General features: G+C 39.4%; 1 protein-coding gene across 1 annotated transcript; it reads right to left on the reverse strand.

Annotated features, from left to right (window-relative positions):
• Positions 1–2,069: 2,069 nt before the first annotated feature.
• Positions 2,070–20,576, reverse strand: AGA (aspartylglucosaminidase). The gene is made up of 9 exons (XM_043971575.1): positions 20,273–20,576; positions 16,776–16,929; positions 14,476–14,588; positions 11,965–12,077; positions 9,800–9,911; positions 8,969–9,044; positions 5,928–6,035; positions 4,521–4,654; positions 2,070–2,324 (listed from the first exon to the last, which is right to left on the reverse strand). Exons 1-9 carry the CDS (start codon positions 20,415–20,417, stop codon positions 2,224–2,226), a joined length of 1,056 nt encoding a protein of 351 aa, XP_043827510.1. The 5' UTR covers positions 20,418–20,576; the 3' UTR covers positions 2,070–2,223.
• Between the last annotated feature and the right edge of the window lie 7,181 nt (positions 20,577–27,757).

Raw genomic sequence — 27,757 nt, forward strand, 5'->3', positions numbered from 1 at the left:
AACCACACACACACACACACACACACACACACACACTCTCTCTCTCTCTCTCTCTCGGGCACTTAATAAAAATAGCTAGTATTTGTACAGAGCTTTAAGGTTTGTAAAGCACTTTACATGTATTATTTCACTTGACTGGTAAATCTGATGGAAAGCCAGTTTGACTGGAAAGGTTATCTTAACCCAATCCAAATCCCTCAGTTAGGTTTAAGTAGCATAGACACTAAAATGATCCACCTTTGATGGGGATGCATGATTTCCTTAGTATAGGGAATTCCCTTTCCCCATGTAGAGTTAAACATGTTCTATAATTTAGGATCAGGGAATTGCCTGGAACAGAGAGAAATTAAGGGACTTGCCCAAGCTCACAAAGCCTTAACATATCAGACAGGAAGGACTCAGGCCCACACCTTCCTGGTCTCAAGGTTAACATTCTATCCACTAGGCTCTGTTGCCTTCCCTGCCAGGAGGAAAGCATGCTATAAACTGTAAAGTGGCATATAAATATGAACTCTTATTATTTTTATAGCAAAGAAGGAAATTTAACGTTGTTTTGAAAGACCCACTTTAAGGCACCCTTTGTACAAACTCAAGTGTGCTGCACATCACAGGAGGCATTAAGGGTTGGTTACAATATACAGCTTAGGGTAAGTGTGAAGTTGTGGCATTTTTCAATGGCTGGCCTCCAAACTCAAATTTGTAGTTGTCTACACAAAGTTGGAAACCATAAACTTCTCATCTTAAATCTAAAGAACAGTAAAAGTTAATATGCTAAGAAACTGAGTGCCCACTAATAACAGGTAATTTGTATTAATAATGTCTTAACTACCACTGAGTGTGAACTTGAAGGACTGAAGAATACCACTGGAGAGGAAGTACACCCATACCAGCCTAGGCAGAGGATCCCTACAGTCAGTGTTCTATGCCTAATGGTGGTGGTGCTGGGGATGGGGGTAGAGGAAGAGAATCCACAAGGGGTGGAGAGATTCAACTACAGATCATATTTCCCAAATTAAAACACTTTCAACATGAACTACTGCTATTAGAAATGCAGCAAGTTGGTAAAAGATAATAATGGGAACCTGGTTTGAGAACCCTGCCTATTCACCACAAGGGCTCCTTCAGATGGACACAGAGTGAGTTAATCAATAAAACTGCTCATCAGCACACTGCCCACATTTTCCATCACACACACAAAAGCATCTAGAGTATTAGGGGAAGAGCAGAAATGGAAGGGAAATGAGATGCTAGACTGAAATCTTCCCTTTCCAACTTGCCAGAAGGCAGATGCTAAAGCTAGATACAAGAGGAGCAATAATCAGTGATAAAGGATAAATCACTGTAACATACAGAAATTCAATCATGACTAATCATGCCTTGCCTCATTTTGGCTCCTCAACTAAAATACTTGGATATTTCAAAGAGAATGCCACTTTACAGAGACATCTGTGGGTTTGTTGCTTTTAAGCAGGGGAGGGGGAGGGTGGAGCAAAAAGTTTCCTAAAAACCAATTCGATGGTAATAGTATGAGCATTCATAGAATTAAAGATTATAGCTGAAGGGGATGTTCAAGCAGGGGTTCTTAATGTGGATGCCCTTAGCAGTCCCGTGAAGCCTATGCTCTCTTCTCAGAATCGTATTTTTAAAAGCCTAAGATAACAATGTTTAGGATTACAGTGGAAATCAATTGATTACAATAGTTATGGAACTATCTTTCTTTCTCTTTCTCTGTTCATGGATTCCAGGTTAATAACTCCTGTCTCAGAGGACATCTAGTCCTAATATTTTACAGAGGAGGGAAACTGAGGCTCAGAAGTGATTTGTCCAGAGTCACACAGGTAGCAAACAGCAGAGCTGAGATCTGAACCCAAGTTTTCTGACTCCAAAGATAGTGATCATCTCTCAACCCTACCACGCTGCCTCTCAATGTAGTAACTTCATGAAAATCAGGAAGAGAAAAATCCTGAGATTCTATAAACCACACACAGCTTCTCACATTCTGAGAAAGCAAGAGAGTGTAAAGAGCCTTCTGACACGGTAAACAAAATCCAAGGGGAGACAGCGGAGAGCGCCTTGTCAGCACAAATTTACTCAGATGCTCATATTGACACAAAAGCATACGGTATAGCGCAGGAACGTGTTTAAAAATGGCAGCTAGCGGACCCTCATGGCCTTTGTTTCTTCCTTCATCTTTTAAATATAAATGTTGATAGAAAAGGAGAATTAAATACAGTTGACTTTTTCTTCAATTGGCTGGCTTTGCAGAGGATGATAAATCATGAAACGAAACTGAGAAAATCCTGAGAGTTTGTTGCAGGCAGCACCTGGAGCAGGAGAAAGTGAATGAGCAAGAGAGATAAAGACATGTGTCAGTGGGTATTAATTATGTTTATTTTACAATTATGATTATAAGAAGCATAGATCTAGAGCTGGAAAAGACCTTAGATGTCATCTAATTTGGCTTCATTTTTTTTTTTTTTTGGTGAGGCAATTGGGGTTAAGTGACTTGCCCAGGATCACACAGCTAGTGTCAAGTATCTGAGGCCAGACTTGAACTCAGGACCTCCTGAATCCAGGGCTGGTGCTTTATCTACTGAGCCACCTAGCTGCCCCTAATTTGGCCTCATTTTAAAGATGGGTAAACTGAGGGTCAAGAAAACTGTGACTTGGGGGCAGCTAGGTGGTGCAGTGGATAAAGCACCCGTCCTGAATTGGGGAGGACCTGAGTTCAAATCCGGCCTCAGACACTTGACACTTACTAGCTGTGTGACCCTGGGCAAGTCACTTAACCCCCACTGCCCGCCCCCCCCCCCAAAAAGGAGAGAGAAGACTGTGACTTACCCAAGGTCACATAGGTAGTAAAACCACAAGAAACAGAATTTGAACCCAGATCCTGTAACTCCAGTACCAATGCTCTTTCTCTAGTATTATACTGCATTAAGAGATATTCAGTATATTCATCTGTATACTTTTCTCCCTTAAGATTCAATGTTTTTTATGCACTGTCTCTACCCAAGACCTGTCAAAACACTATAGTATCTGCTTAGTTCTTAGAGCATTAAAAATCCTAGTGACTAAGGACCAAAGTGACAGGTAGGCAGGCCCTCCCTACCAGCCATAGGATGCTCACCGGATACTGGTTCTGTATACTTGCTGCTTTCATTATCTTACCTTATGCCTTTAACCAAAAAGGGGAGGAGGACAGATCACTGATGCTGGTGAAATAGGTAGTACTTTCCCTATAGGCCAGTGGTCAGTCAGAATCATATTCCATCCTCCATCATGCCCTCAGCAAGGACATCTGTCCCTTTGCAAAGTGACCACTCTCATCTCACTATCCTAGCTCCCTCCTTGAATCTCTTTCCTTCTGATCACACTTCCTTCCTCTGTTCTACTACCCAGACTCAGATCTCTTGTCATTATCACTGCATGAATAAAGGCTCTTAAAATGCAAGAAACTGTTCTGAGCTTTATCCAACAAATCAATTTAAAATTAACCTATAATTACTTAATTATCATTGTTACATCCTATTAAATTCATCTTTGGGACTTCTGAGAAGCTTTTTGCTTATTGAAGAAATTCAATGACACTGATATTTTCTACTTCGAGTCCCTCTTTTCTGATTTATATTTAATATTTATCTTAGTACTTGGAAAGGAAAAACAAATTCCTCAAATTCAAGTTTTTCAAATAAGAGAACTGTGGGAAGGAAAAGATCAAAGAACTACAATAAGCAGTCTAAGTTAATATGACATATTGATTAGTAAGTTGTATTTTTTAGTGATCTAAAAATTCACTAATGAGCACCAGCACAGTGGTTGATCTCAAAGTGCTTTGAAGCTGTGATAGGTTTATAAAGAAGGCACATGAAGCAAAAGACACATATACAGTAACATGCAGAAATAATTCTCCTATCTATTCCTATACTTACACATTAGAAATACTTGATAAAAGGACAGCCCCTGCACCTTCGATACCTAAGTAAGACCCCTTAGGGAGCTGTAACATTTAGAGGACGGATGAGAAATGAAGAAGGGAGAAGACTCTATATAGATCAGCCCCTTCTCTTAACAGAACACACAGAAATAAAAAGCAAAACTGTAGGATATAAGTGAGAGGGTGGAGCTGGTGGATAAAAGCAGGGCAGAACCATGAGACAGCCAGCTAAGGGTCTGGCTTACTAAGGCTAATGTACAGGTATCCTTTGAATGCTTAAGGTAATCTATACCACCACTAACAAACATTTACTGAACATACAGGGTTTCATGTATCTTTTTTTTTTTTTTTTAGTGAGGCAATTAGGGTTAAGTGACTTGCCCAGGGTCACACAGCTAGTAAGTGTTAAGTGTCTGAGGCCGGATTTGAACTCAGGTACTCCTGACTCCAGGGCCGGTGCTCTATCCACTGCGCCATCTAGCTGCCCCTCATGTATCTTTTATATCCTATAGAGAGTTAATCAAAATAGTGTAATGTGTATCATCACAAAAATCTGTAAACACACTTATCAAACATAACTCACCATAACTTCCAGTTGTATTGGCACATATAACAGCCCCAAAGAACTCAGGATAATATTTCTGGATTCTGGAAATAACTTTCTGGCAAGCTAGAGTTGGATCATCTCCTTTTCTCATATATTCTACTGCTTGGTAACTAATAAAAAAAAAAAGTTAATGACAAGGTGGGGCACAGGAATTCTTAACTTTTTTCCATATCAGAACTCCTTTGGCAGGCTGGTGAAATCTATGAATCCCTTCTCAGAATATTGTAGTTAAATGCACCAAATAAAATGCATAGGACTACAAAAGAAACCAAAGGTTAGTGAAAATAGAGATGTAAGTTTTTGTCCATTCCAGTTCAGAGACCTCCCTGAAATCAGTCCACGGACCCTGTGAACATCCATAGACACCCCGCCCCGCCCTGCTCTAGGTTAAGAATCCCTGGTTTACAATATGAATCAACTTTAATCTGTCAGGATTACAGATATATGAATAGGGACCACCAGGAGCTAGGATCATTTAGGGCTGGAATGAACCCGAAAAGGCATCTAGTACAACATCCCGTCTTACACCTGAGGAAACTGATTTGCCCAATGTCACACAGTTAATATTAAAATTAGAATTCAAACCCAAGTCCTTTGCCTGCAAATCCAACATTCTTTCCACTATACTACTGTGCAGCAATAAATAATGCACTGAAATTAGTATACCTGAAATTATAAATTTCAACCTGCTTCAAGTTATCATCTTCAATAGAATGAATGCAATCACATAAGTAAATAAGTTGGCTCAGTTAAAAAAAAAATCAGCTTTGATGCAATAGCTGTCTTTCCAAGTAATCCACCAATTAATTTTAAATAAAAGATGAATGAATTCTTTTTGTTATAGCTGAATAACTGTGTCAGCTAGGTCACTCCAGCAAGAAGTCATAAAGCAATGGAGGTCCCATTTAAAAGAAAAATGCTGTTATAGTCTGAGTGCAAAATGCCGTTAGTGTGCACACTGTCCAGTCATAATAACCACCTTTCAGCAATTACTTGTATACAATGACTGCATTTCCCCTTTCTGCCATCAATAATCACAGTCTTTTTACTGACTGGTTGAGTGACCTTGGGCAAATTACTTAAATGGTACTTAAGTTTCCTCATCTGTAAATTAGGGGAAATGTTACCCTATCCCAGGAGGACAAGTCATAAATACTTTTGAGGACAATAATGGTCACTAATGGGAATACAAGATAGTAAGCCTATGGAACCAGAGGCAAAACAACCCTGCACGGACAATTCAAAGGCAAGTTCACAAACCTCTGTGCAGGCACATTTAGTTCAGAAAGCATTCCAATATGATACAAGAAAAAAAGAAAATCAGTCACGATTGTGATGCTGACAGTATATCCAACTTAAGCATGGTGTCAAGAAGAAATGTACCTGGGTAAAAACCGCATCATGATGTCACCATCTCCAGTGGCAGCAGCCCCTCCAGCAGTGCTATCAGCATAAGAACCAGCCCCTGCTATTGGAGAATCCCCAACTCGACTTTTAAAAGGGAAACGATTAATTATTACAAGATAAAAATCTGTAATGTTCAATAGAATCTGTCCAATGAAAGAAGACATTTTATTGAGCAAGATATAGTAGCCTACTGGGTGTTCTCCCCAAACAAAAATACAAACCACACAATCATCATTATTATTATAGGTAAGACATTAAAAAAAAAAAAAAAAGACTGTTCTTTCGACCAGGTTTTTACACATACTAATTGGAGTGGGATTTGATACTATATAGGTAAAAGTACCAGCTCTGCAGTTGTCATCTTGACCAGTGGTGTCAAATTTGAAGAGAAATGGATCCCTGTATGGTATACTAATTTAGAAACCCACAAATTAAGATTATCTATGTTGTATTGTATTGTTATTTATTTTGTTAAACATATATCCCAATTACATTTTATTTTATATATATATATATATATATATTTTTTTTTTGGTGAGGCAATTGGGGTTAAGTGACTTGCCCAGGGTCACACAGCTAGTAAGTGTTAAGTGTCTGAGGCTGGATTTGAACTCAGGTCCTCCTGAATCCATGGCTGGTGCTCTATCCACTGCACCACCTAGCCGTCCCATCCCAATTATATTTTAATCTGGTTCCAGGACTTGGGGCTTGACACCTCTGGTCTACAACATAGCAAAGGCCCAAAGCCTTCATCATCACACAGTAGAGGATTTCAATAGTCTCTTACACTCCGCTCTTTGTCCCTTGTCTCTTTCAACTTCAATCTACCTTGTTAGACTCATCTCGCTAAACCACTGGTTTCCATTGTGCAGTCACTATGCAAAAAACTTCTCTGATGACCCTTCTGGGAAGAGTTTTCAAGGCCTTCATAACCTCACCCCAACCTATTTTTCTAGCTTTACTTCTTTTAGTCTCTTTTTAGTCTTCTTTTCAGTCTTTTAGCACCATGTGTTCTCACAGAGCCCCTCTACTCTACCAATGGGTCCTAAGAATGTACCATATAAATTTCAGCCTGACTCTGCACATGCTGTCCTTGTAAAAAATCCTTCCTTGCCCTTGCCAATAACTCTTAATCATCATTCAAAGACTATATCAAGGGTAGCATTTTGTCACTACCCCCTGCCTGCATGTAAGATGTACCTGTTCTGAACTCCATCAGCACTTTTATGTCAATAATGCTTATCTGACAGTTATTGCATGCTGTCAAACACAATTACACTCAAACTCTTCCACTTGTACAAAATTCACTGACAAGATGGAAGGTGGCATTTGGAGTCTGTTCAGTAGGAAGAGGAAAGATATAGGAAGTAGTGTGAGATATATAGCTGATAACTGAAACCTTCTTGAAAAGGTCTTGAAGACAACAGTTATGGGGAGTATGTGTTAGTGCACTGACAATGAATAGGGCTCACCATGTAGGCATCACCAATGCCCCAAAGGCAGCAGGGCTATGCTGTGTAATACCACAAAAAGGCAGAAAAAGCCTGCTGTAAATAAAGCCTCATTAAAGTGTCCCCAGGGCAGCAAATAGGCATCTTTGTCATAGAATCAAAGCTACCAACAAGAATTACAGGGACTGAGTATTTTACTTCCAGGCATAAGGAGAATTTTGTAGGGGCCCATAAAGTACATACAATTTGTGCTCGGAAAACACAAAAATGTGCATTTAGAAAAAAGTAAAGCTCTTGGAAAGGGATGGAATGCATTTAAAGAATGTTGTTTAAAAAAATACAACTTTGATAAGGGAAATCAGGCACTGAAGGGGGAAATGCAAAGTGGAGAGCTTTGGGGTGAGAAGCAAAATTATCATGACTATGCTACAACAACCTGGGAAAAATAGACCTGTAATCTAAGAAACAGATCACATGTTTGGTACCCAGGCATGAGACAGTATTGAAGGAACTAAATTTCTTGAATATCCATTTGTTGCAACCTTCTCTCTACTGAAGGCAGAATCTACCGAAGACCTGCAACTTCACCAAGGTAGGAAACTCCCAGTGTGAGAACCTTCTGCCCTAGTATGGTGTAGCATTTAAAAGTTTGAAATACATAGTTTCTGGGTAATTTAATTGTTTTATTAATAACGCCAGCATGTTTATTAACAAAAGGATGGTCATTTGGCTGTCTTTCTTAGATCAAAGAGCCCTCATGGTGGTGGGCTCATAGTTTATATGCTCTTGGAAGAGTAGGTACTCCTTAAGGTGGCAATCAACTCTGTTTGGTTAACAGTAAGTAAGAAAATGAATATTATAATGAGAGCCTGGGCTATAGTGACTTGGATCACCCAAACCTTGGTCAAAGAGACTTATCCATTTCCATGTCACCTCTATGACAAAAGGGGGTATCAACACTTTCCCAGACTTGTCTGAGTAAACACAATGTGAAGGAATTTTCCCCTTAGCACAAACTTAGAATTTCTTTTATTGTCTGGTTAGATCTTGGCCTGGGTAATCTTTGCCTAAGATTTTCCACACTGGTTAATTTCTGGATGAGGAAGTAGAAAAGAGGAAAAACCTTGGTTGTGATTCAATAATTAGTTATTAATAAGAGAGAAATAATTGTTTCTCTTACTATAACTGAAGAACAAGCTAGTTAAGTGACCTGTCCAGGGCTACCCAGCTAGTAAGTGCCAAAGGTAGGATTCAAATCCAGGTCTTCAGACCCCAAACACAGCATTTCATCCACCAGATCATGCTGCTTCTATACAAGAAGCAGAGCAGGTGACAAATTATTCTATGAACTGGGGTAAGTCACTTAATCACTCAGATCCATTTTCTCATTTGTAAAATGAGGGGCCGGATCAAATGGCCTCTCAGGTCTCTTCCGATTCTAGATTTGTTGCTGCTTAAGGACAAGGACAATGTCTCATGCTTCTTTTTATTCCCCCCTTAGTACCTAGTGCAGTGCTTTCACATAACAGCCATTGAACAAATATTTTCCATTGATCAAACACTAACCCAGGTATTTTGAACCTCGCACCATTTGTGGATGTGCCAGCAGCAATATGTCCTGTCTTACCAATCACAACCATGCCTAGGAGTTTAAAAACAACAAAAAAAAACAACAGAATCAGTTGGTACCAAATCAAAAATATTTCTGAAATACATTTAAATAAGAGTATAATAAAATGAATCAAACTTCTAGGACACCATTCCCTCTAGGTGTTTTCAGGCTAGGTAAAGGGACAGAAGAAGAAAACTGGGGAACTGTGAAAATACCATTCATAATATTTAATGTAAAGTCAATGAACCAGAGGATCCTGACCTTTTGGCTTTTGATGGGACATTTTCATAGTTTACTCTTTTGTTCAGAGGGGTGCCACCACCGCCCCTTATTTTTCTCCTAAAAATTGGCAGTCACCCTTCAAAATCTGTCTAAAAAGGGACATTAAGGATAATCACTGAGGCAGACTGATGCTAATTTTCTGACTACAACCTTAGGAAAAAATAATGTACAAAAATTTGACTTACAAGAATTGAACTGAAAATAAAAAATGGATTTTTAAGCTTGCACTTGAATATTCATTAGCTGTTAAGCATGCTGGGTGCCAGTCAGTGTCCTGGAAGAGATAATTCACCAAATGGCAGGCAGATGCTGGGGGAAAGAGGTCCACTCTTCCTTGGGAGTTAATATAAGGTTACCCTAGACTTTACCTTTTAAAAAAAAATGATTACAAAAGTATCAGGTTCCTGGAACATAAATAGTCATGGATCAGTTAAGAGATAAGCAAAAGCAATTTTAAAAATTCTAACTCCTTAAGTTTGAAAAATTCATAAAAGGTAAATTACCAATAGTATCATGACTGTGAATATCTATTTTCTCAGACGTGTGAAGGTGCTGTTTTAGGACTGTAGTTGGTTTATATGGTCCACAGAATTTTGTTGGATCTGGTATAACATTCTGTAAATAATATTTCAAATATAATTTTTCTGTAAGTATGCTTTATCCAAAAACGTCTACTAACCCCCAAAAGCCAACCTAAAAATAATCATAGCCAACCATAAGAAAAGAACAAGAGGAATCTGGTACAGGGTAATTGAGGGAGCTAGGAGTCAGGCTTTAGATTGCTGTATCAGGAGTCAGGAAAACCCGAGTCCACATCCAGCCTCAGACACTTACTAGCTGTGGGACCCTGGGCAAGTCACTTAACCTGTTTGCCTCAGTTTCCTCATCTGTAAATTGGGTATAACAGCCTACATCACTTAGTTGTAAGAAATGAATGAGATGGTATATAGAAAAACATTTTGAAAAACCTTAAAAATCACAATATAAATATTGACATATTTAAATGGATAGTTTCATGATTATCTATTCTGATATCTGTATTTTATAATGAGTTGGTTACATATATATAAATTTAACTTACTATATCTTGATTATATTCTTTAGAATAGGTATCAATCTCTCTTGCCTAAACTATGAGATTTTCAATCACCAAACAGCAGCCCTCAATTGAATGAGGCACACAGTTAGCTGATAATTAAATTTAAGAATTACGTTATTTACTATGAGCAGAATAAGGTTTCTGGATTTTTAAAAAGGAAAACAAATTCAATATTTACTAAACTAGGTTTACAGGAATTTATTTCTTTTGCTTTTTAAAAAAGTTAATATTTTTAACTTTTTTCCAATTACACCTAAAGATATTTTTCTGAGCTGCAAATTTTTCTCCCACCTGCCCTTCCCTCCCCCGCTCCCAAAGCCAGCAAGTAATCTGATATAGGTTTTATGCATTATAACCATGTTAAACATATTCCCACATTAGGCATGTTCTAAGAGAAGGATCAGAACAACAATAAAAATGCCAGAAAGAATAAACAAGAACAATAACCAAAAAGCAAGAACAAAAGTGAAAATAGTATGTTTTAATCTGCATTCAGATTTACAGGATTTATTTTCAGTCATTTCTAAAACTTATTCCTCCCCCACCCCCCAACTCAACCCCTTTCCCCAATCTGGACCTGTGATTTTATTAGGAGAGAGAATTTCAGAAGAGAAAATTCTCCCAGTCAATGCAGAGCAAGACTATAAATGCCAAACAGTTCTCAGAGGCACTGAGAGGTTAAGGGCCCTGGGGCTGTCAGAGTGGAATTTGAACCCAAGTTTTCCTGATTGCTCCTAGCCGTCAAGTCAAATCAACTCTTATTTTAGTAGCCCTGCTCCCTATTACACAAATATATAAATACATACATATGTGGATATATAAAAAACACTACTTATGCACATATAGTTTGTTTTGTATATATGTATGTATGTATACGTGTGTGTATATGGAGTGTGGAGAGTGGGAAGGAGAGAGTATGTGGGTACATATTTTACAAAAGCTCTAAAAAATGCTAAAAACCTAGGAACAAGGGTCACATCCGTAGAATTTTCTCTTAAGGAAAGTTCCGTTTAAAAGCCAACGTTAAAAGTACATATTTCCTCATTCAAGGCAGCAGGGAACCTGATGCTTACTTATATCTATGTCAAACACATAAACTGACAGACACTTCTAATGTCTCATACATAGATGGACTCTGAACACATTCTTTCAGAAGCTAGGCTTATAATTCCAGTCTAGTTATTCTAATGGTGGTGGTAGTGGTGGTGGTGTGAGAGTGGAACAAAGGGCCAAATAGAGAACAAAGCATTTTCCGGGTTGGGGAGAAATGAATTCTTGGTGACAAAGCTACACCAATGTGATGATAAAGAGCCTGCTAATATAATGTGAGCAGTATGAACCGGCAGTTAAGTCACTGGCGTCTGACAGCATCAATCCCCAGCAAGATGCAGTGACACTTCAAAGCACTTCCAGGCACAGAAAACCCACTGATGGCAAAGTATCAAATGATTCTCAGATGTAGATATAGGCAAAATAATTTAAATTGTTCAAATAATTCATATTTTAAACCCCCAAAGTCGTCTAACAATGTCAGACAATTAGGAGCATTCTATGACAAAACATACACACCTTCCAGAAATTTGGCTGACATTTATGTTTCAGCCACTCCGAATAAAGAAAACGAGACGTGTTGGTAGATAATTCCTCATTTGGAAATCCCATATTTTCAGCAAACCGGGTAGCTAAAGAGATGAAGATAAAAGCAAAATAATAGTCATCATAAAGGTGATGATAAACAGGACTATTATATAGCATCCTAAAATGTGCAAAACATTTTACATATTATACATGGGTGTGTATATTATAACATGTAAAATTGCTACAACAATCAACAAATTATTTGACATTCAATAAAAGACAGCAAAATTTTAAAAATCATATTTCCCTCAACAGGTAAAGGTTTAATGTGTAAAACAAGCTTTTGTTTTAAGGAAATTATAATGAATTATGAATTTATGTAGAAAAAAAAATTCTCCTGCACATGAAGATAAGGATGGGAAAGAGGTATATAAACTTTCCTGATTGAAGCCTCCTCCAACTCCCTCCTACACACCCACTCTGCCCAAACAGGAAACACTTCTTTGTTCACCAAACTGATCTTTTATCTCCTGCTCTTAAAGTTATCTGCCATTTAACAAATCTTTTTTTTTTTTTTGAGTATGCAAGGTACTGTGTCAGTGCTAGGGATACAAAGATGGAGAAATGGTAGATCCTACCCTTAAGTACCAATATGGGAAACACGACGAGTATACAAATAAATTGAATATAAGTTAAAGAGTGTGAGAGGCAAAGGAGGAAAAGGAAAAGAGGAGCGGGTTACCTTTTTTAGCTGAGAGAGAGGGGAGAATGGTAACAGGGAAGAGAGGGGCTACCTATTCTGGGTTCTGAAGGAAGAGAAGCGTTTAAATAATAGCAATAATAGTAGTAGTAGTAGTAATAATTAACAACTATATACTATCTTCAGATATGTAAAGGGCTTCACTTCTATTACCTCATTACAACAACCTTGTTTAGTAGGTGCTACCTTTATCTATCTTTTACAGATGAGGAAACTGAGGGTGAGACTAAATGATTTGCCAATGGTCACACAGCTACTAAAAGTCTGAGGCAGAATTTGAACTCAGCTTTTCCTGAGCAACAAGGTAGTGCAGTGGATAGAGTGCCAGGCTTTGTGAGTTCAAATCTGGTCTCTGACACTTAATAGCTGTGTGACCCTGGGTAAGTCACTTGATGCTGTTTGCCTCAGTTTCCTCATCTATAAAATGAGCTGGAGAAAGAAATGGCAAACCACTCCAGTAGCTTTGCCAAGAAAACCCAAAATGGACTAAAAGGAGTTGGACACAACCAAAAAAAAAGCAATCTTTCTGACTCCTAGACTAGTACTCTATTAAGTTATAGTACCTCACTCTGGGGCAGAGACAGAAAAAGTCAGAGCAAAAAATGAAAAATTACCAAGTTACAGTAGGGGCCCAGGGAAAGTTATTAACATAGGATTAATTAATGATGGTGGGTGAAAACAGTATTTTGTCCAGCAACTGTTAGCAGACTAGGAGCAGGAACAGAGAAAGTGGGTTGCAAGTGGGATGAGTAAAATCTAATGTGTGTCTTTACCTGCCCCCCTAGTTTACTGATGTTTGAGGATTAGCAAATTAGAACCTAATGTCTCCTAAATCTGTGGCTAGTGAAATCACCCGCCACACGCACCCTAAATCCTTTGCAAAGGGAGGGGGTCCACAATTGTAGAACATCACATATATTGTTTTAACAAGTTTTTGTTTTGTTTTTGGTTGGGATGTATTGATTGTTTTTGCGGATTTAAAAAAAAAATTCTTCCTCTATTACTGTGTTGTTGGAGCTTAAAGGAAGTAGATTTAGGCACAAAGAAGTTTTAGGTAGTTTAAAGTAGGATAATTTTAAACTCAGGGTAAAGGAGTACTTTAACACAGCAGGAAGCCAACTATGGAATCTGTGATCTAATTATGATGTTTAAGGTACTGACTGCATTTTTCACTTAATGTTCCTGGACATAATGAATGCTACCTTTGAGAATTAAAAGAAACAAAGTGTAATCAACATAAAATCCTCATGCCATGAGGAAGAATAAATCTTAACTACTTTTACCAAGGAAATGTACAAATACGCCCACAAGTGTTCAAAGTCTTCTGCATTTTTAAAACCAGACAGTTTTGCAACGTTTATTAACTTAGAAAAAAGTATACTATCTTAATTGCATAAAAATGTGATAAAGGTAATGATTTTCATTTACATATACATAAAGCTATCTTTGAATGTCATTGCTTTTTTTTTTTTTTTCAAGTGAGGCAATTGGGGTTAAGTGACTTGCCCAGGGTCACACAGCTAGTAAGTGTTAAGTGTCTAAGGCCGGATTTGAACCCAGGTACTCCTGACTCCAGGGCTGGTGCTCTATCCCCTGCGCCACCTAGCTGCCCCGAATGTCATTGCTTTTTAAAAAAGACTAAATTACAAATCAAATCACACAGATTTAAATGATTAAGTTCTGATTCCTCAGCAGCACATTTTTTTCCCCAGAATTTTTTAACATAATTAGAAGCACTGTACCTGATTCTCCCACTAAAAGGGTGTGTTTAGTATGTTCCATTACTTTTCTTGCCACACCGATAGCATTTTTAATTCGTCTGAGATCTGCTACTGCCCCTACTTGCATGGTGGTGCTAAAGAAAAAATTTCAAGGTCAGTCACAAGGTTCACAAATACAGGTGGTGAATTTGTGGGCAAGTAATTGACAAGGTTTTGTGAAACCTTACTTATTCTCAGATTTCCCAAGGTTTTCAGATTGCTTCCCTGATCAACATCACTCACCTGGGAAAGGGCATATTTTTTGTGGATCATTTGAAGTTTTGTTTTTGCAAAATTTATTGTGGACAATAATTTTCTAAGTTTTGATGAAAAAAACTGCATCCCCACCTCGATACAAATCAACTATTTAGGGAAGATATTTTAAAGCCCCAAACTTTAAAATAATTTCTTTCCTTTTAATAGTCATGAGAAATAATCCTTATTCTCTAATTCTAACCTACTCCCTTCCCCCTAGTATATGCCCCAACTCAAACCTAAAAGCTTTACTGAATAAATTATCAATTAAGCACTTACTGTGTACAAAGCACTGTGCTAAGCATTGGGGATACAAAGAGAAATAGGACAGTCCATGTTCTGAAAGAGCTCACATCAAAATAATTAATACTAATAAATTCTATTCCTTCCTGGCTTCTTTTAAAGATGTTTATTGCACTGACCACAACAGAAACAATGAAAGACTAGCATTCTGATTCAGAGAGAGCTCAATGGTGACTTCAGAGGACCCCACCTGTGGTGGAAAGACATTCAAAAGGATGCCTACATTTTTCAGATTGTGAGGGCCAAAATTTGATATACGGAGCATTATTTGGGTGACTCGCCTTAATATTGGGGTCCTGGAAATGTGAGGAACCTTTTAGGTTCTCCCTCTGCTCTGAATTGCCCTTTTAGATATTTCTCCCAGGCCAATAAGAAAGGAGCCTCTAAGCTTTAGTTCACAAAAGGATCAGATTGTGAGGGCCAAAATTTGATATACGGAGCATTAATTGGGTGACTCGCCTTAATATTGGGGTCCTGGAAATGTGAGGAACCTTTTAGGTTCTCCCTCTGCTCTGAATTGCCCTTTTAGATATTTCTCCCAGGCCAATAAGAAAGGAGCCTCTAAGCTTTAGTTCACAAAAGGATCAGATTTTATTACTTGGGAATTAATTAAACAACAAAGGTGAAACTAATAAAAAATCAAAGATAAGGAAATAGGAAAATAGAAATACAGATAAATATTATTAACTCTAAATTTCACCTATGCAATCCCCAGACTGTTTTCCCATTAAGCTAGTTCAAAGGAATTTAGGGTTTTCCATCATTAACTCACCAAACAACTGAACAGCCCGCCAGACCAAGAACCAGCACTCGCCAGCAGGTCAGCAGTAGCCACACAGAGAGCAAATTAGTGTTCTGGAAGTGCCTGGAGAGCTAGCATTCCAGAAGTGCCCTCTAACCTCCCTTCGGGGAATGTTCAATCTTTCTCCCCGCAAAGGGGAGGTCCTTCAAAAACTGCCTATACCACAAATAATTTTTACCACAAGATCTAGGAGCACAAGGACCTAGAAGGGACTTCAGAGGTCATCTAATGCAACCTCTTCATTTAACATATGAGGAAAGTGAAATCCAGGCAGGTAAAGGGATTTGCCTGAGGTCACAAAGATGGTAGCAGAGGTGAGACCAGAACCCAAGACCTTTGACCACAGAGCCAGTGGCCAATTGACTTAACTTGCTTGACTGCATTTATTTGTTATAAGGAAGGGTTCTGTGTGGAAAGAGAAGGAGATAAGGGACAGAGTTAGTTACCAAGAAGCAATAAGGATGAAAAAAAGAAAAGTGCATCAATAAAATGTTTTAGAAGGAAGTTGGAAGCTAAAAGTTAATTAGTTGTTAAGGCCAGAAGATTGAAAGGAAGGCAGGTGGAGATAATTAGTAGGAGGGCAAAGCCACTTTTCAGTCTTGGATCCTTCCTGCTCCCAGATTCAAACAAAATGGTTTATTTCCATGGGATAATCACCATCAACAAAGTACAGTGATTGACTGGTATGTGGAAAAGCTAAGGGTGGTCAACAACAGATTACTGGGTCACAGATTTCTATAGCTGGAGGAGTTCTGAGTGACCACCATTCTGCCAGAGGATCCATTCTGGCCTTATATTTCTTCCCTAAAAGTCTATACCTGTCTTCTCTTCTACCTGTGTTTTCGAAGTAGAAGAGTATACACTGACCTCAATATGATGTCAAGCTTTCCCATAAAGGACCACTTTGACTTGTGTTACTTACCCATCCATAATCATGGAATCCAATGTCGTTTCTCCAGATTCATCAGGATTTCCACCAAAACCTACACTGCCATCACACTGATTTCTCTCACACCAAGAACACCCCTTTTCAACTGCATCTAATACAGAACCTCCGGACTGTAGGGTTTGCCATGCTGTGAAACAAAACACAATGATTTAAGTGTTGCTACGTGCATGAATCAAATGTCTGGACTTCTGAGAAATTCATCAAAATGCTACTACTGAGATGCTCAACAAAGTTGCCACCCTAGACTCTTCACTCTATATGACCTGGGGCCAAATCTGGTCATTTCTATATCCATTTTTTTTTTTTTTACATTTCTTCTCAACCCATAGAGCCTCCACTGTAGTTTGTTGGCACCACTGAGATAGCCTCCTTAATTGTTTGTTTGCCTCAAGTCTCTACTTACTCAATCTATCCTTCATTCAGCTGTGAAAATTATTTTCTTTAATTTATTTTTATTTTTTTTTTTGCGGGGCAATGGGGGTTGTGACTTGCCCAGGGTCACACAGCTAGTAAGTGTCAAGTGTCTGAGGCCGGATTTGAACTCAGGAACTCCTGAATCCAGGGCTGGTGCTTTATCCACTGTGCCACCTAGCTGCCCCTGAAAATGATTTTCTTAAATTGATTACCTTTGGGATAAAATATTTGGCTTTTATATTTGGCACTAAATGTTCATTACAACATGGCCCCTCCTTATCTTTCTAGTCTTCCTGAACATCATCCCCACCCCCCAACAGTCTAGCTTTTCCTCACAAAGGATGCTCCACCTTCTTCTACCCTGAGCTATCTGTACCTTCATTGCTAGAATGCCCTCTGACCGCACCTCTATTTCTTAGGATGCCTCCCTTTCAGGACTCAGATCAAATGCCACATTCTGCAGGAGTCCTTCTCCCTCTTAAGATTACTGTCCATATAGTTTATATTTGTCCTGTATGCACAGCTTGAGAACAAAGATTATTTTTTTGCATTTTCTATGCATCCTCAGTGCTAAATCTAATTAATCCCTGGCACATAAGTCCTTAATAAAATGCTTGCTGTTTGATGCTACATGGATGCTTTTTATTTGTTTGTTTTTGTGGGGCAATGAGGGTTAAGTGACTTGCCCTGACTTGCCCAGGGTCCCACAGCTAGTAAGTATCAAGTGTCTGAGGCCCGATTTGAACTCAGGTCTTCCTGAATCCAGGGCCAGTGCTTTATCCACTGTGCCATCTAGCTGCCTCACATGGATGCTTTTTAGAAGGCAAAGAGGAAACCTCTAAGCAGGGACTATTTCATACTTTGTATCCCCTGGGTCTAGCCCAGTTCCTTGCCCATAGTAGGTTCATTGAAAAAACAAGTTTGAGGAAAGGGGGAATCTCTCTTGAGTATAAATTGATCTCCGTTAAATATGCATATTGATTCAAAGACTTTTAGCTGTCAATCCTGTCTAGTTCCTCATCTGAGTCTTCCTAGTGATATACAATGTCATGAGACCAGAGACTGTGAAAAAGGAAGAAAGTGAGGAAAGCCAAGTTGCTCCCTCCACTTGTTTTTAAAAGAGAAAACTGAGATTAGCTACACAAAGGTGGTTTAGAACCATTAAAATTATGGCCCAGTGGATTTCTATTATAATAGAAGCATAAAACAAAGCATATAGAAAAGAAAATTTACAATTGTGTATTTCCTATCTTAAGATGAAATGCATCTTTGAATAGAATATACTACCTTTATTAAAGCAAAACAGTGAGTAAGTCCCCTTAGGTTAAACAAAAAGGGCTACCCCATAGCCAAATATATACACGCATTAGACTCCAGGTTCAGAAATAAAACTTGGAACAGAATACTAAAGGAATAGCTCGAAATGTCAAAGCCCAGGAGTTGTATGATTCCAACTCTCCTCCAACTCCCTGTAACCTTTTCTTAAATCACAAATCCTCAGCAGACTCCATGCCTTTACTAGTAAAAGTGAAATATTTGGGAGGCTAGATAACATTCTTGTTGAATATTGGATTTCAAACACACCACGACTGCACATACCGAATTCTAAGTACTCTACCCATTTCAACAATCTGTGATTTCACATGTACAGGAACCTGCACCATTCAGGTCCCGCATTTTGTATAATTTTTCAAAAGTAGCTGGGGCTACAAACAAAAATCAAATGAATCAAAAGCACCCATCCCCTACAAGCAGTGCACATGGAATTTTAGATAGGCAGGCCCTTGAAAGTTAGTTGTCTGGCCTTGCTTCCCAGCTTTGGAGTACTTTGTACAACTGGAAAGCAGCCACCATGGTCCTTAAGAACCCAGGGTCATAACTGCCCAGCCCTATAAGGATCAAGGAGGACTTTACTGGAGAGATGTTTGCTAAAAGGGCCTTTACCCAAAGGCAATACCCCAGAGTGCTTCAGGCAAACTTCAAAGCATATATAATATTTCTATTTTATAAAGGTGGTGCTGAATTCAACCCAAAGAACTCATTTCTGTGAATCCAAAGGTTCTTTCTCCTCTCTTGCCTAAACCAATTCTACTCTTGTCTTAATGATTTATTTCTATGCCCCTCAAATTACCTCGAGTTCTCAGGAGATAAAGAATTTGAAATACAACCTAAGCAGGGCAAGTTCTAAGGGAGAGAGACAAGCCAGCAAGGTAAGGCCTAGTGCTGGTCTTCTGAATCAGCTGTTCAGGGATTAGTAAAAGCTTAAGACCTCATGCCCCGGTGGGGAAAGAGCTGAATTCTGAGTCCCAGGATCTGCACCTCTTGCTATGTACTGTGGTCCTTCAACAAGTCCATGTCTCTGGACTACAGATACCTAGCTGTAAAGTGATGGGGTTGGGCTGGCTGTGAGGAGGAGGGGGGGGCGGGGAGGGGGTCCCTTCATCAACTTGCACCAGCAGCTCCCATCCAATGAAAAGACTGCTGAATGGGGCGGGGGGAGGAGTAAGATTTGCAGGGTTTGCTTCTTACTCTTGTGACTTTCAGCAAGTCCCTTAAGGCTTCTCTCAGCCTCAGTTTATCTACAAGATAAAGGGGTTGAGCGGGACCTCTGGGGTCATTTCTAACTAGGTTAAGCTTAATAATAAGCTCTTTCTCCAAACTACTGCTGGGCTGCTCCCATCCCTGGCTTCCTTACTTGATTCCCAACCTCCTGGGATGTGGAGTCGGAAGAACTGCAATGAGTGGCATTTAAGCCTCTTTGGGCCTGCCTCAGTTTCCTATCTGTAAAATGAAGGGGAGGGGGTTGGGCTGGACGACGTCTAGGGTCTACGCGGAGAACGTGTTTTCTTAGCACTCTCCATCCCGGCCTGCCCTTTGCTAGTCCTGGCCCCTAGGGAGCAAAGAGAAGAGATGCCTCTAAGAGGCGCACCCCACCCCTACCCCCATCGAGCCCCCCTCCTCGGGCAGCGCCTCCTCCCAGCTAAAGGATAAGGAATGGGGCCTCCCAGGGGGTTAAATTCAGTGCCACCCCCGCCCGTCCCACCCCTGGCCGGCACCTGCTATGGTTGCACCCCTAAAAGGCCAAGTGTTGATGACAAGGGGCAGCAGGCCGGAGGTGCCCAAGCTGTGCCGGGCCAGCAGCAGTAGTAGCAGCAGCGGGGGCTGCAGGAACCCGGGCCAGAGCACCGACCCCACACCCATCGAGCTCCGTCTTCCGGAAGACTGGCGCGCGCCTGGCAACAAGCACCAGCTCGAACCCAGACCCGGGCGGGCCCAGGAGTTTGCGCACACCCCTCTCCACTGCCAGTAGGAGAGGGGGCGTGGCCTAGCAGTTCTTCCTCTTCCCTTCCTCCTCCGCGGGCGGGATTCCACCCCTCTCCTCTCCCCTCCCCTCGGGGACTCTTGACTCCGCCCACTCAAGTTCTCTTTGAACCAATTGGCTTCCGGGAGAAGTTCGGTCGCGGGGGAGGGTGGTGGTGAGTGTACTGAAATCCCGCGAGAAGTAGGACTCCCGCCAAGCTGAGGGTCAAGGGAAGCGTGCGATAGTTTCACTTATAGCTTGATGGGTGAAGCCGTGGGGACTCGTCATTTTTCTTTTTTTTTAAATGTCATTAATGCGGACTTTGGGCCAAGTGAGCGTGGGAGAGCCCGTTCAGAGCGTGCAAAACGAAGAAGCTTCACCAAACGGTGGACAAAGGCTCGCTGCTTCACCCGGCAGTAGGGGGGCACCTGTGGCAGGGCCGAGTCAGCCCCCAGCCTCCCGGAGCGCTCCGCCTGCAGCGCCGCTCGGCCTCCCCGGGCCTCCCTCAGGACTTCCCGGCCGCCCCTGGCCTCGTCCCACATAATGTGTGAAGTCTACACTTTAACCACCGCTTTTGACTCCGCTTCTAGGCCGTCGGGAGCCGCCAGGCTCTGTGCCAGGCGCGGGGGAACCAGGGAGAAAAATTAAAAACAGCCCCTGCTTTCAGGGAGCTGACACTCCACTTGTATCATAAGGGGACATGCGGACGGAGATGAATAAATGCCGCGTAGTAACAGAATTAGCGTTGCGGAGGACTTTCAGAGTAATGGATAATAATAAATAAAACTTCATTTTACAACCGAGGAAAGGAGGCCCCGAGGCAAATTAAACGACCATGGCTGATGCTTCAGGCAAGACGAGGAGGCCAGTCTTGCTGATTCCAGGGACTGTATTTCTTTTTGCTAATATTCGTATTCCCAGAACTGGGCCTAGCGTTTAATAAGCACATACAAAGTGTTGTTGACTCCCAAGTCCAAAACTCTGCAGGGGTTCTCGAATCATTTTTAGATCTGCAGCCCCTTTGTCAGCCTGGTGAGCTGTGGAGCTCTAAGAATTCTCAATAATGTTTTTAAATGCATAAAATAAGTGAATGAGATAAAAAAGGTACGTCTCATTTTATCGCACTTTGCTTTATTGCACTTCATAGATATTGCATTTTTTACAAATTGAAGGTTTGTGGCAACCCTGCCACGAGCAAGTCCAACAGCATGTGCTCATGTTATGTCTCTGTGTTACATTCTGGAAAGTCTTGCAATATTTCAAACTTTTCCATTATTTCATTCATCTGTTTCATTATCTGATATGGTGATCTGTGATCTGTGGTCTTTAATGGTACGGTTGTAATTGTTTTGGGGAACCAGGAGCCATGCCCATATAAGACAGTGAACTTACATGATAAATGTGTGTGTTGTGACTGTTCCATCAACTAATTGCACCCCCTTCTCTCCCTCTCTGTGGGCCTCCTTATTCCCTGAGACGACAATATTGAAATTAGGCCAATTAATAAACCTACAATGTCCTCTAAGAATTCAAGTGAAAGGAAGAGTTAATCGATGGGGCAAACGTCATTGTCTTATTTTAAGAAATTGCCACAGCCACCCCAACCTTCAGCAAACACTACCCTGATTAATCAGCAGCTATCAACATGCAGGTAAGGCCCTCTACTAGCAAAATCATTATGACTCATTGAAGGTTCAGATGATGGTTAGCATTTTTTAGCAATAAAGTATTTTTAATTTTGGTATGTACATTTTTTAGACATAATACTATTGCACACTTAACAGACTATAGTATAATATAAACATAATTTTTATATGCACTGGGAAACCAAAAATTTTATGTGAATCACTTTTTTGCGATATTAACTTTATTGTGGTGGTCTGGAACTGAACCTGCAACATCTCCAAGGTATGCCTGTTTATTGAAATACAGTTGTCTATCATCTATCTCTATATCCATCTCTATCCTTCTGTCTACCTATCTATTCATGTGTTTATCTTTCTATCATCTACCGATCTACCCATCTATCCATCATCCATCATCTACTATATATATATATACACACTGTGTGTATATATATGTATGTATGTGATATATATATATAATATATATATATATGTATATCCTCAACAGATTTTTCAACTTCCTATCAATATAGCTATCTTTCTAATTCACCTGAGGCAAGGTAAGAACCCTTGCTTTTGAGCACTAGGTGGGATGAGTAGTAGTAAAGGAATGTGGTAGAGGTGAGGAAGGAGTAAATTCCAGAAACAGAAAATAGCTAATGTAAAATCACTAAGGCAAGAAGATGCAATGTTTTATAAGGAGAAAGGAGGCTAGTTTGCCTGTAACTGAGAGTGAGGGTGGCAAGTATTATGTATGAAATGAGACTGAAAAAGCTGTTGGAAGCCAGATTGTGAATGGCTTTAAATACCAGGCTGAGGATTTTGTATTCTATCCTATCTATAAAAAATTTTTTTAAAAGATTTTTTTGAACAGGTGAGTGGCATGGTCAAATCTTTTAGTACTATGTATTCTTAGAGATGTGTTCCTGGCACCCTTCCACACAAGGTGCTGAGGCACAATGCTTTCCATATAGTAGGCACTTAATATTTGATCTCGAGATAACTCACACCAATGGAATCTTGGATCCATCAAAGTATTATTATCTCAAGATATATTGCAACCCATGAAGGTTGCCATCAGTCAAAGTGTTATTGTAGCCTTAGGTAAAATGGTAATTGTGCTTTACCCCTGTGGTTACTGGAATCAGAAACCTTCTATGCTTACTGAGCACAGGTGAAATGTGGTTTCTTACAACTAGATTCACTTTGAATGAGGTTTCCAGGGTGCCTCAGTAGTTCATCTCAGTTATTGTTTCTGTGATGAATTTGAGAGCTTGGATGTTTAAGAAATGTACAACTCTATGTGGAAAGTCATATTCGGTCAGAACAGCAAACTTGTGAGTAGGGAGGATGAATACACAGGGAGCTCTAAGTGAGAAAAGAAGACTGTCTAGGCAGCTAAATCAGTTTAATCAACGCTGGTGATCAATAGAGTGATAGATACCACAGCCAAATCTCTTTCACATCCACTCTCTGCTTTGTGAAGAAAGGAAAGGCTTGAATGAATTGTTTAAAGTTTTCTGTCTAAAATAACCCCTTGCAAGCCTCTCTCTAGTTTTTCCAGGCGCATGAAGAGTAACTTGACAATGGAAGATATTGCATGGACATAAGAAACTTCTGTGTATGATTTGCCCTGGATCTAATTAAGCTACAGAAATATGGTTCTGGTACCATTTGCAATTTTCTACTTCACCCTAACTTTCTCAAAAAGCCTTTCTATATGTCCCAAGATGGTGAATCCAGGGTGCAAACTTTACTTTGTGGAGTTTAATTTATCTTGGGGTATGTTTGATTTGGACAATAAATTCACTTTGTCGATCCTTGGAATGACCACAGTGCTAAAGGGAAAGTTAACTGCAAATGAAAACAAATCAGAAAAATGTATCACATTCTATTGAACACACATTAATTAATTACAGTACCTCACATTTATACAGAACTTAATTCCTTGAGACTTGGTTTCATTATCTTCATAGAGGGATAATAATAGTTATACTACCTAGCTTAGGGTAGAATGTGAGGAATGCACTTAGTAAATCTATAAGTCACAGTCAGCTGCTAGCACTTTAGAGTCAAGAAACCTGAGTTCAAACTTGGTCTCAGACACTAGCTGGGAACCTTGGGTAAGTCACTCAAACTCTGTTTGCCTCAGTATCCTCTTCTACAAAATGGGGATAATAGTAACACCTACCTTGCAGCGTTGTTGTGAGGATAAAATGGGGAAATATTTGTAAAAAGCACCTAGCACAGTGCCTACACCTAGTAGATAGTATATAAATTCCCTTCCCCCCTTTCCACATATAGTAAAAGTGTCAGAACTGTTAAAACACTCCCAGACGATTTATTATTTGACAATTATTGTATTCCCACTAACAGATGGGGTTTGGGGGGGTGTGGGGAAGCAGCCCAGAAGCTTACTTGGTAGAAAGAGGAAACCAATTTGGGATTTTAAATTTTCATGGAAAACAAGAAATAGCTATATTTTACCCTCAATGTAATCACTTAGAATGTCCTTGAAGTACTAAACAGAAAAATTGAAGTAACTTAATAACAATCTATGCCTCTCTTAGAGTAACTGATGGCTCTAACATTATATCTGTGTGGGTATTCCCTATATCAAGCTAGATCTTAACTTTTCCACACTTTATACCATGTAGTTTTTGTACTTACCTTGTACAGATTCTGTTCTGGAGGCCTTCCTTCCTCCCAGTCTTTCACTGGACTAACCATGTACTGTATCTTGGGCTGCCCATCTGTTGGTTTTCACTCTCACTATGTCATGAGGAGGTGATAGATCATCAATCTGGAGCACTGGCAGGGACTCAGAGACCATCTAGTCTGACCCTCTCTTTTTATAGTTTATGAAAATGAGGTCCTGTATTCTTCCTTTGCTGGTCAAAAATATATTTGAAAATCCATTTTTTATCATTTCAGTGACTGCCTAAAATTTAGTGCCTAAATTTTTTGACTGGCTAAAATACATTAAAAGGATGACCTGTCACTGGCTTTTCATGCTTCTCAAAAGTTGCATCCTCAAGCCTGACCAATGAAGGACACTAGGACACATTATCTAAAAAGGCTGCTAGTATGAGGTCCAAATTCAGTCCTTCTGTTTAGGGTCTAGCCGTGCAACTCCCTCCCTTTGCTTTAAACTTCATGTCTTTCAATTTATCTGTCTCAGAAGGATGAAGAGTTGAGTCGATCCTGATAGGATTGGAAACTGTGGTCCCACAGAGGATTTGAAGCTGTGGTTCCAGGGAGTCTAGGTATTTCAAATCTGAGGCTTAAAAAACTAAGCCATCCCCTCTGGCTTTTGCACTGATGCTGTGAAATCCATTTGAGAAACACGTCGGTGTTTTGCTCCTTGTTCAAAGCTGGAAGCGTGACTTGGCATTGAAATAATAATTTGCTTTAAAAAAATGTACCAGAAGACTATTTCCTGGGTTATCTAAATGCGGCTCGTTATTTATTTGATTGACGTTTGATGCTGTAGGATTCATAAACTGTAAATGATGGTTTTTGCTGATGTTGGAGAACTATGATTCTCTAGTGGTTTCAAATTTGAATTAGAATTTATATTAATTGAGAAACATTTGGTTTTACTAATTTATTGTACTTTTTTGGATATAATTAGAGTCTTTTTCAGAAGTTGGCGTCATCTTATTTACCATTAATGAAACTTAAATAGGAAAAAGAGGATATTCCCTTCCTTCCTGTAATAATTATTCAGGTTCATGCCTCAGGAAAAAAAATGGTCATAACAGATGGCAGATGATGAAAACCCACTTTCTTGATTTCCTAACTCTTAAAAGTAATTATTGTGTCCTATAAAGAATAGAATGGTACAGTAATATGCTGGCCTATTGGGCTATTTTGTCTCAAAAGAAGTTATGTGTAATATATTTCCCATTTGTATTAGTAATACTGCCCCACTCCAGTAATAAAGTTGTCATACCAAGCATGCAATAAACCACTTTACATTGTTGGTTCTGCTTTTTTTTTATTACAACTGTTTGTAACTTTCGGATGTCTTCATAGATGTGATCCATTGCAATAATAAAGTTTTTGGGGAGTGGAAGGAACCTGCTGTTTTTTCTGAATATTAACTTGAGTTTGGTACCCAGTTTTATATATCATAGAGAGGGAGTGATGGAAAGAGTTTGATTTTGGAGCTGGGAGACTCAGATATATTGAATACTGAAGAGCAGCATTTGAAATAAGTTTCTTAATCATTATGTGTGCTAATAGCCTCCTTTTAAATAAGACCAATATGTGCTAAGTATGTCAATATGCCAAAAAACTAGTGATTTTGTCACTTTGGGAACTCTCTCTGCCAGAGCTGGGCCTCCTCCCTCTCCCATCCCAAGCCTCATAAGCATCTTAGAGAATTAATTGCCTGAGGCTAAGAAAGGCTAAATGAATTTCTTATGCTCACACAATAGTGTTTGCAATTTGAACCCAGCTCCTAATAATTTAAAATACTGTCTACTGTTAGGTTGCTTGCTATCAGTTGAGTATATTGATTTAAAATGCAAAAAACCCCATTTTCATTATGCATAAATTTGCTTTCTCTATAATTGTCCAAATACAGTATATAATAGAGTTATTAATTTAGACCTGGAAAGAATCTTAAAGGTCATCTAGTTCCATATCCTCATTTTATAGATGAGAGAACTGAGGTCCAAAGAGAATGACTGTACCAAGGTCATACAGGCAATATCTTGGCAGAACTAGGAGCTGATCTTAGGTCCCTGGACTCCAAATTCATTATTCTCTTTCCCACTGCTGCATGTTGCCTCTCTGTGCCATTACTTCACTTAAAAATGCAATAGAAGAGCTTGTCCAATGTGACTCTTATTGTATCTTGAATACTACATTTACTTTTTTCCAGATTTCTATATGTTATTCAGTTTACACCCCCTTCTACTAACATTAAATACATTTTTTCTTTTTTTTTTTTTTTGTAGGGCAGTGAGGGTTAAGTGACTTGCCCAGGGTCACACAGCTAGTAAGTATCAAGTGTCTGAGGTTGGATTTAAACTCAGGTCCTCCTGAATCCAGGACCGGTGTTATCCACTGTGCCACCTAGCTGCCCCCTAAGACCTGAGTTCTTATTGACACTTCCTGCTCCTTTAGAATAAAAACTTTCACAGTGTCACTTTAAGGTGGGTTCTGATTGAGAACCATTTTGAAAACACAATGGAGAATTATTTTTCTAAGTTGATACTGTTTAGCCTTACATTATAAACTACACAAAGCAACTATGTTTAATGGTTTCTGTTACCTTTTTTCTTTTTTTAAAAAAAAAAGCATTTTTAAAAGAACATCAGTCAATTATTTTGGATAATGAAGGTAATTATAGCTTGTAATTTCTGACATAACTTGTGTAGTGCTGAGACATGGGTTGTGTGAGAAAACCAAAACCAGGAATTCTGGGTCTTTGGAATGGATCAAAGGATTAGTCAATGGGTAAGGAGTCAAGGGAGTCAATAATTTGCAATGGCATCAGTGGAAAAAAATACTGAAACTAACTCGGATCCTATTACAGATAACTTTTGCCCCATGTCTTTTTTTTTTTTTAATTCCTGCTGGGTTTAAATTATCTTGGACCAGCA

The sequence above is a fragment of the Dromiciops gliroides genome, chromosome 6 (genome assembly GCF_019393635.1).
Source record: "Dromiciops gliroides isolate mDroGli1 chromosome 6, mDroGli1.pri, whole genome shotgun sequence".
In the NCBI taxonomy this organism is placed as follows: Eukaryota; Metazoa; Chordata; class Mammalia; order Microbiotheria; family Microbiotheriidae; genus Dromiciops; species Dromiciops gliroides.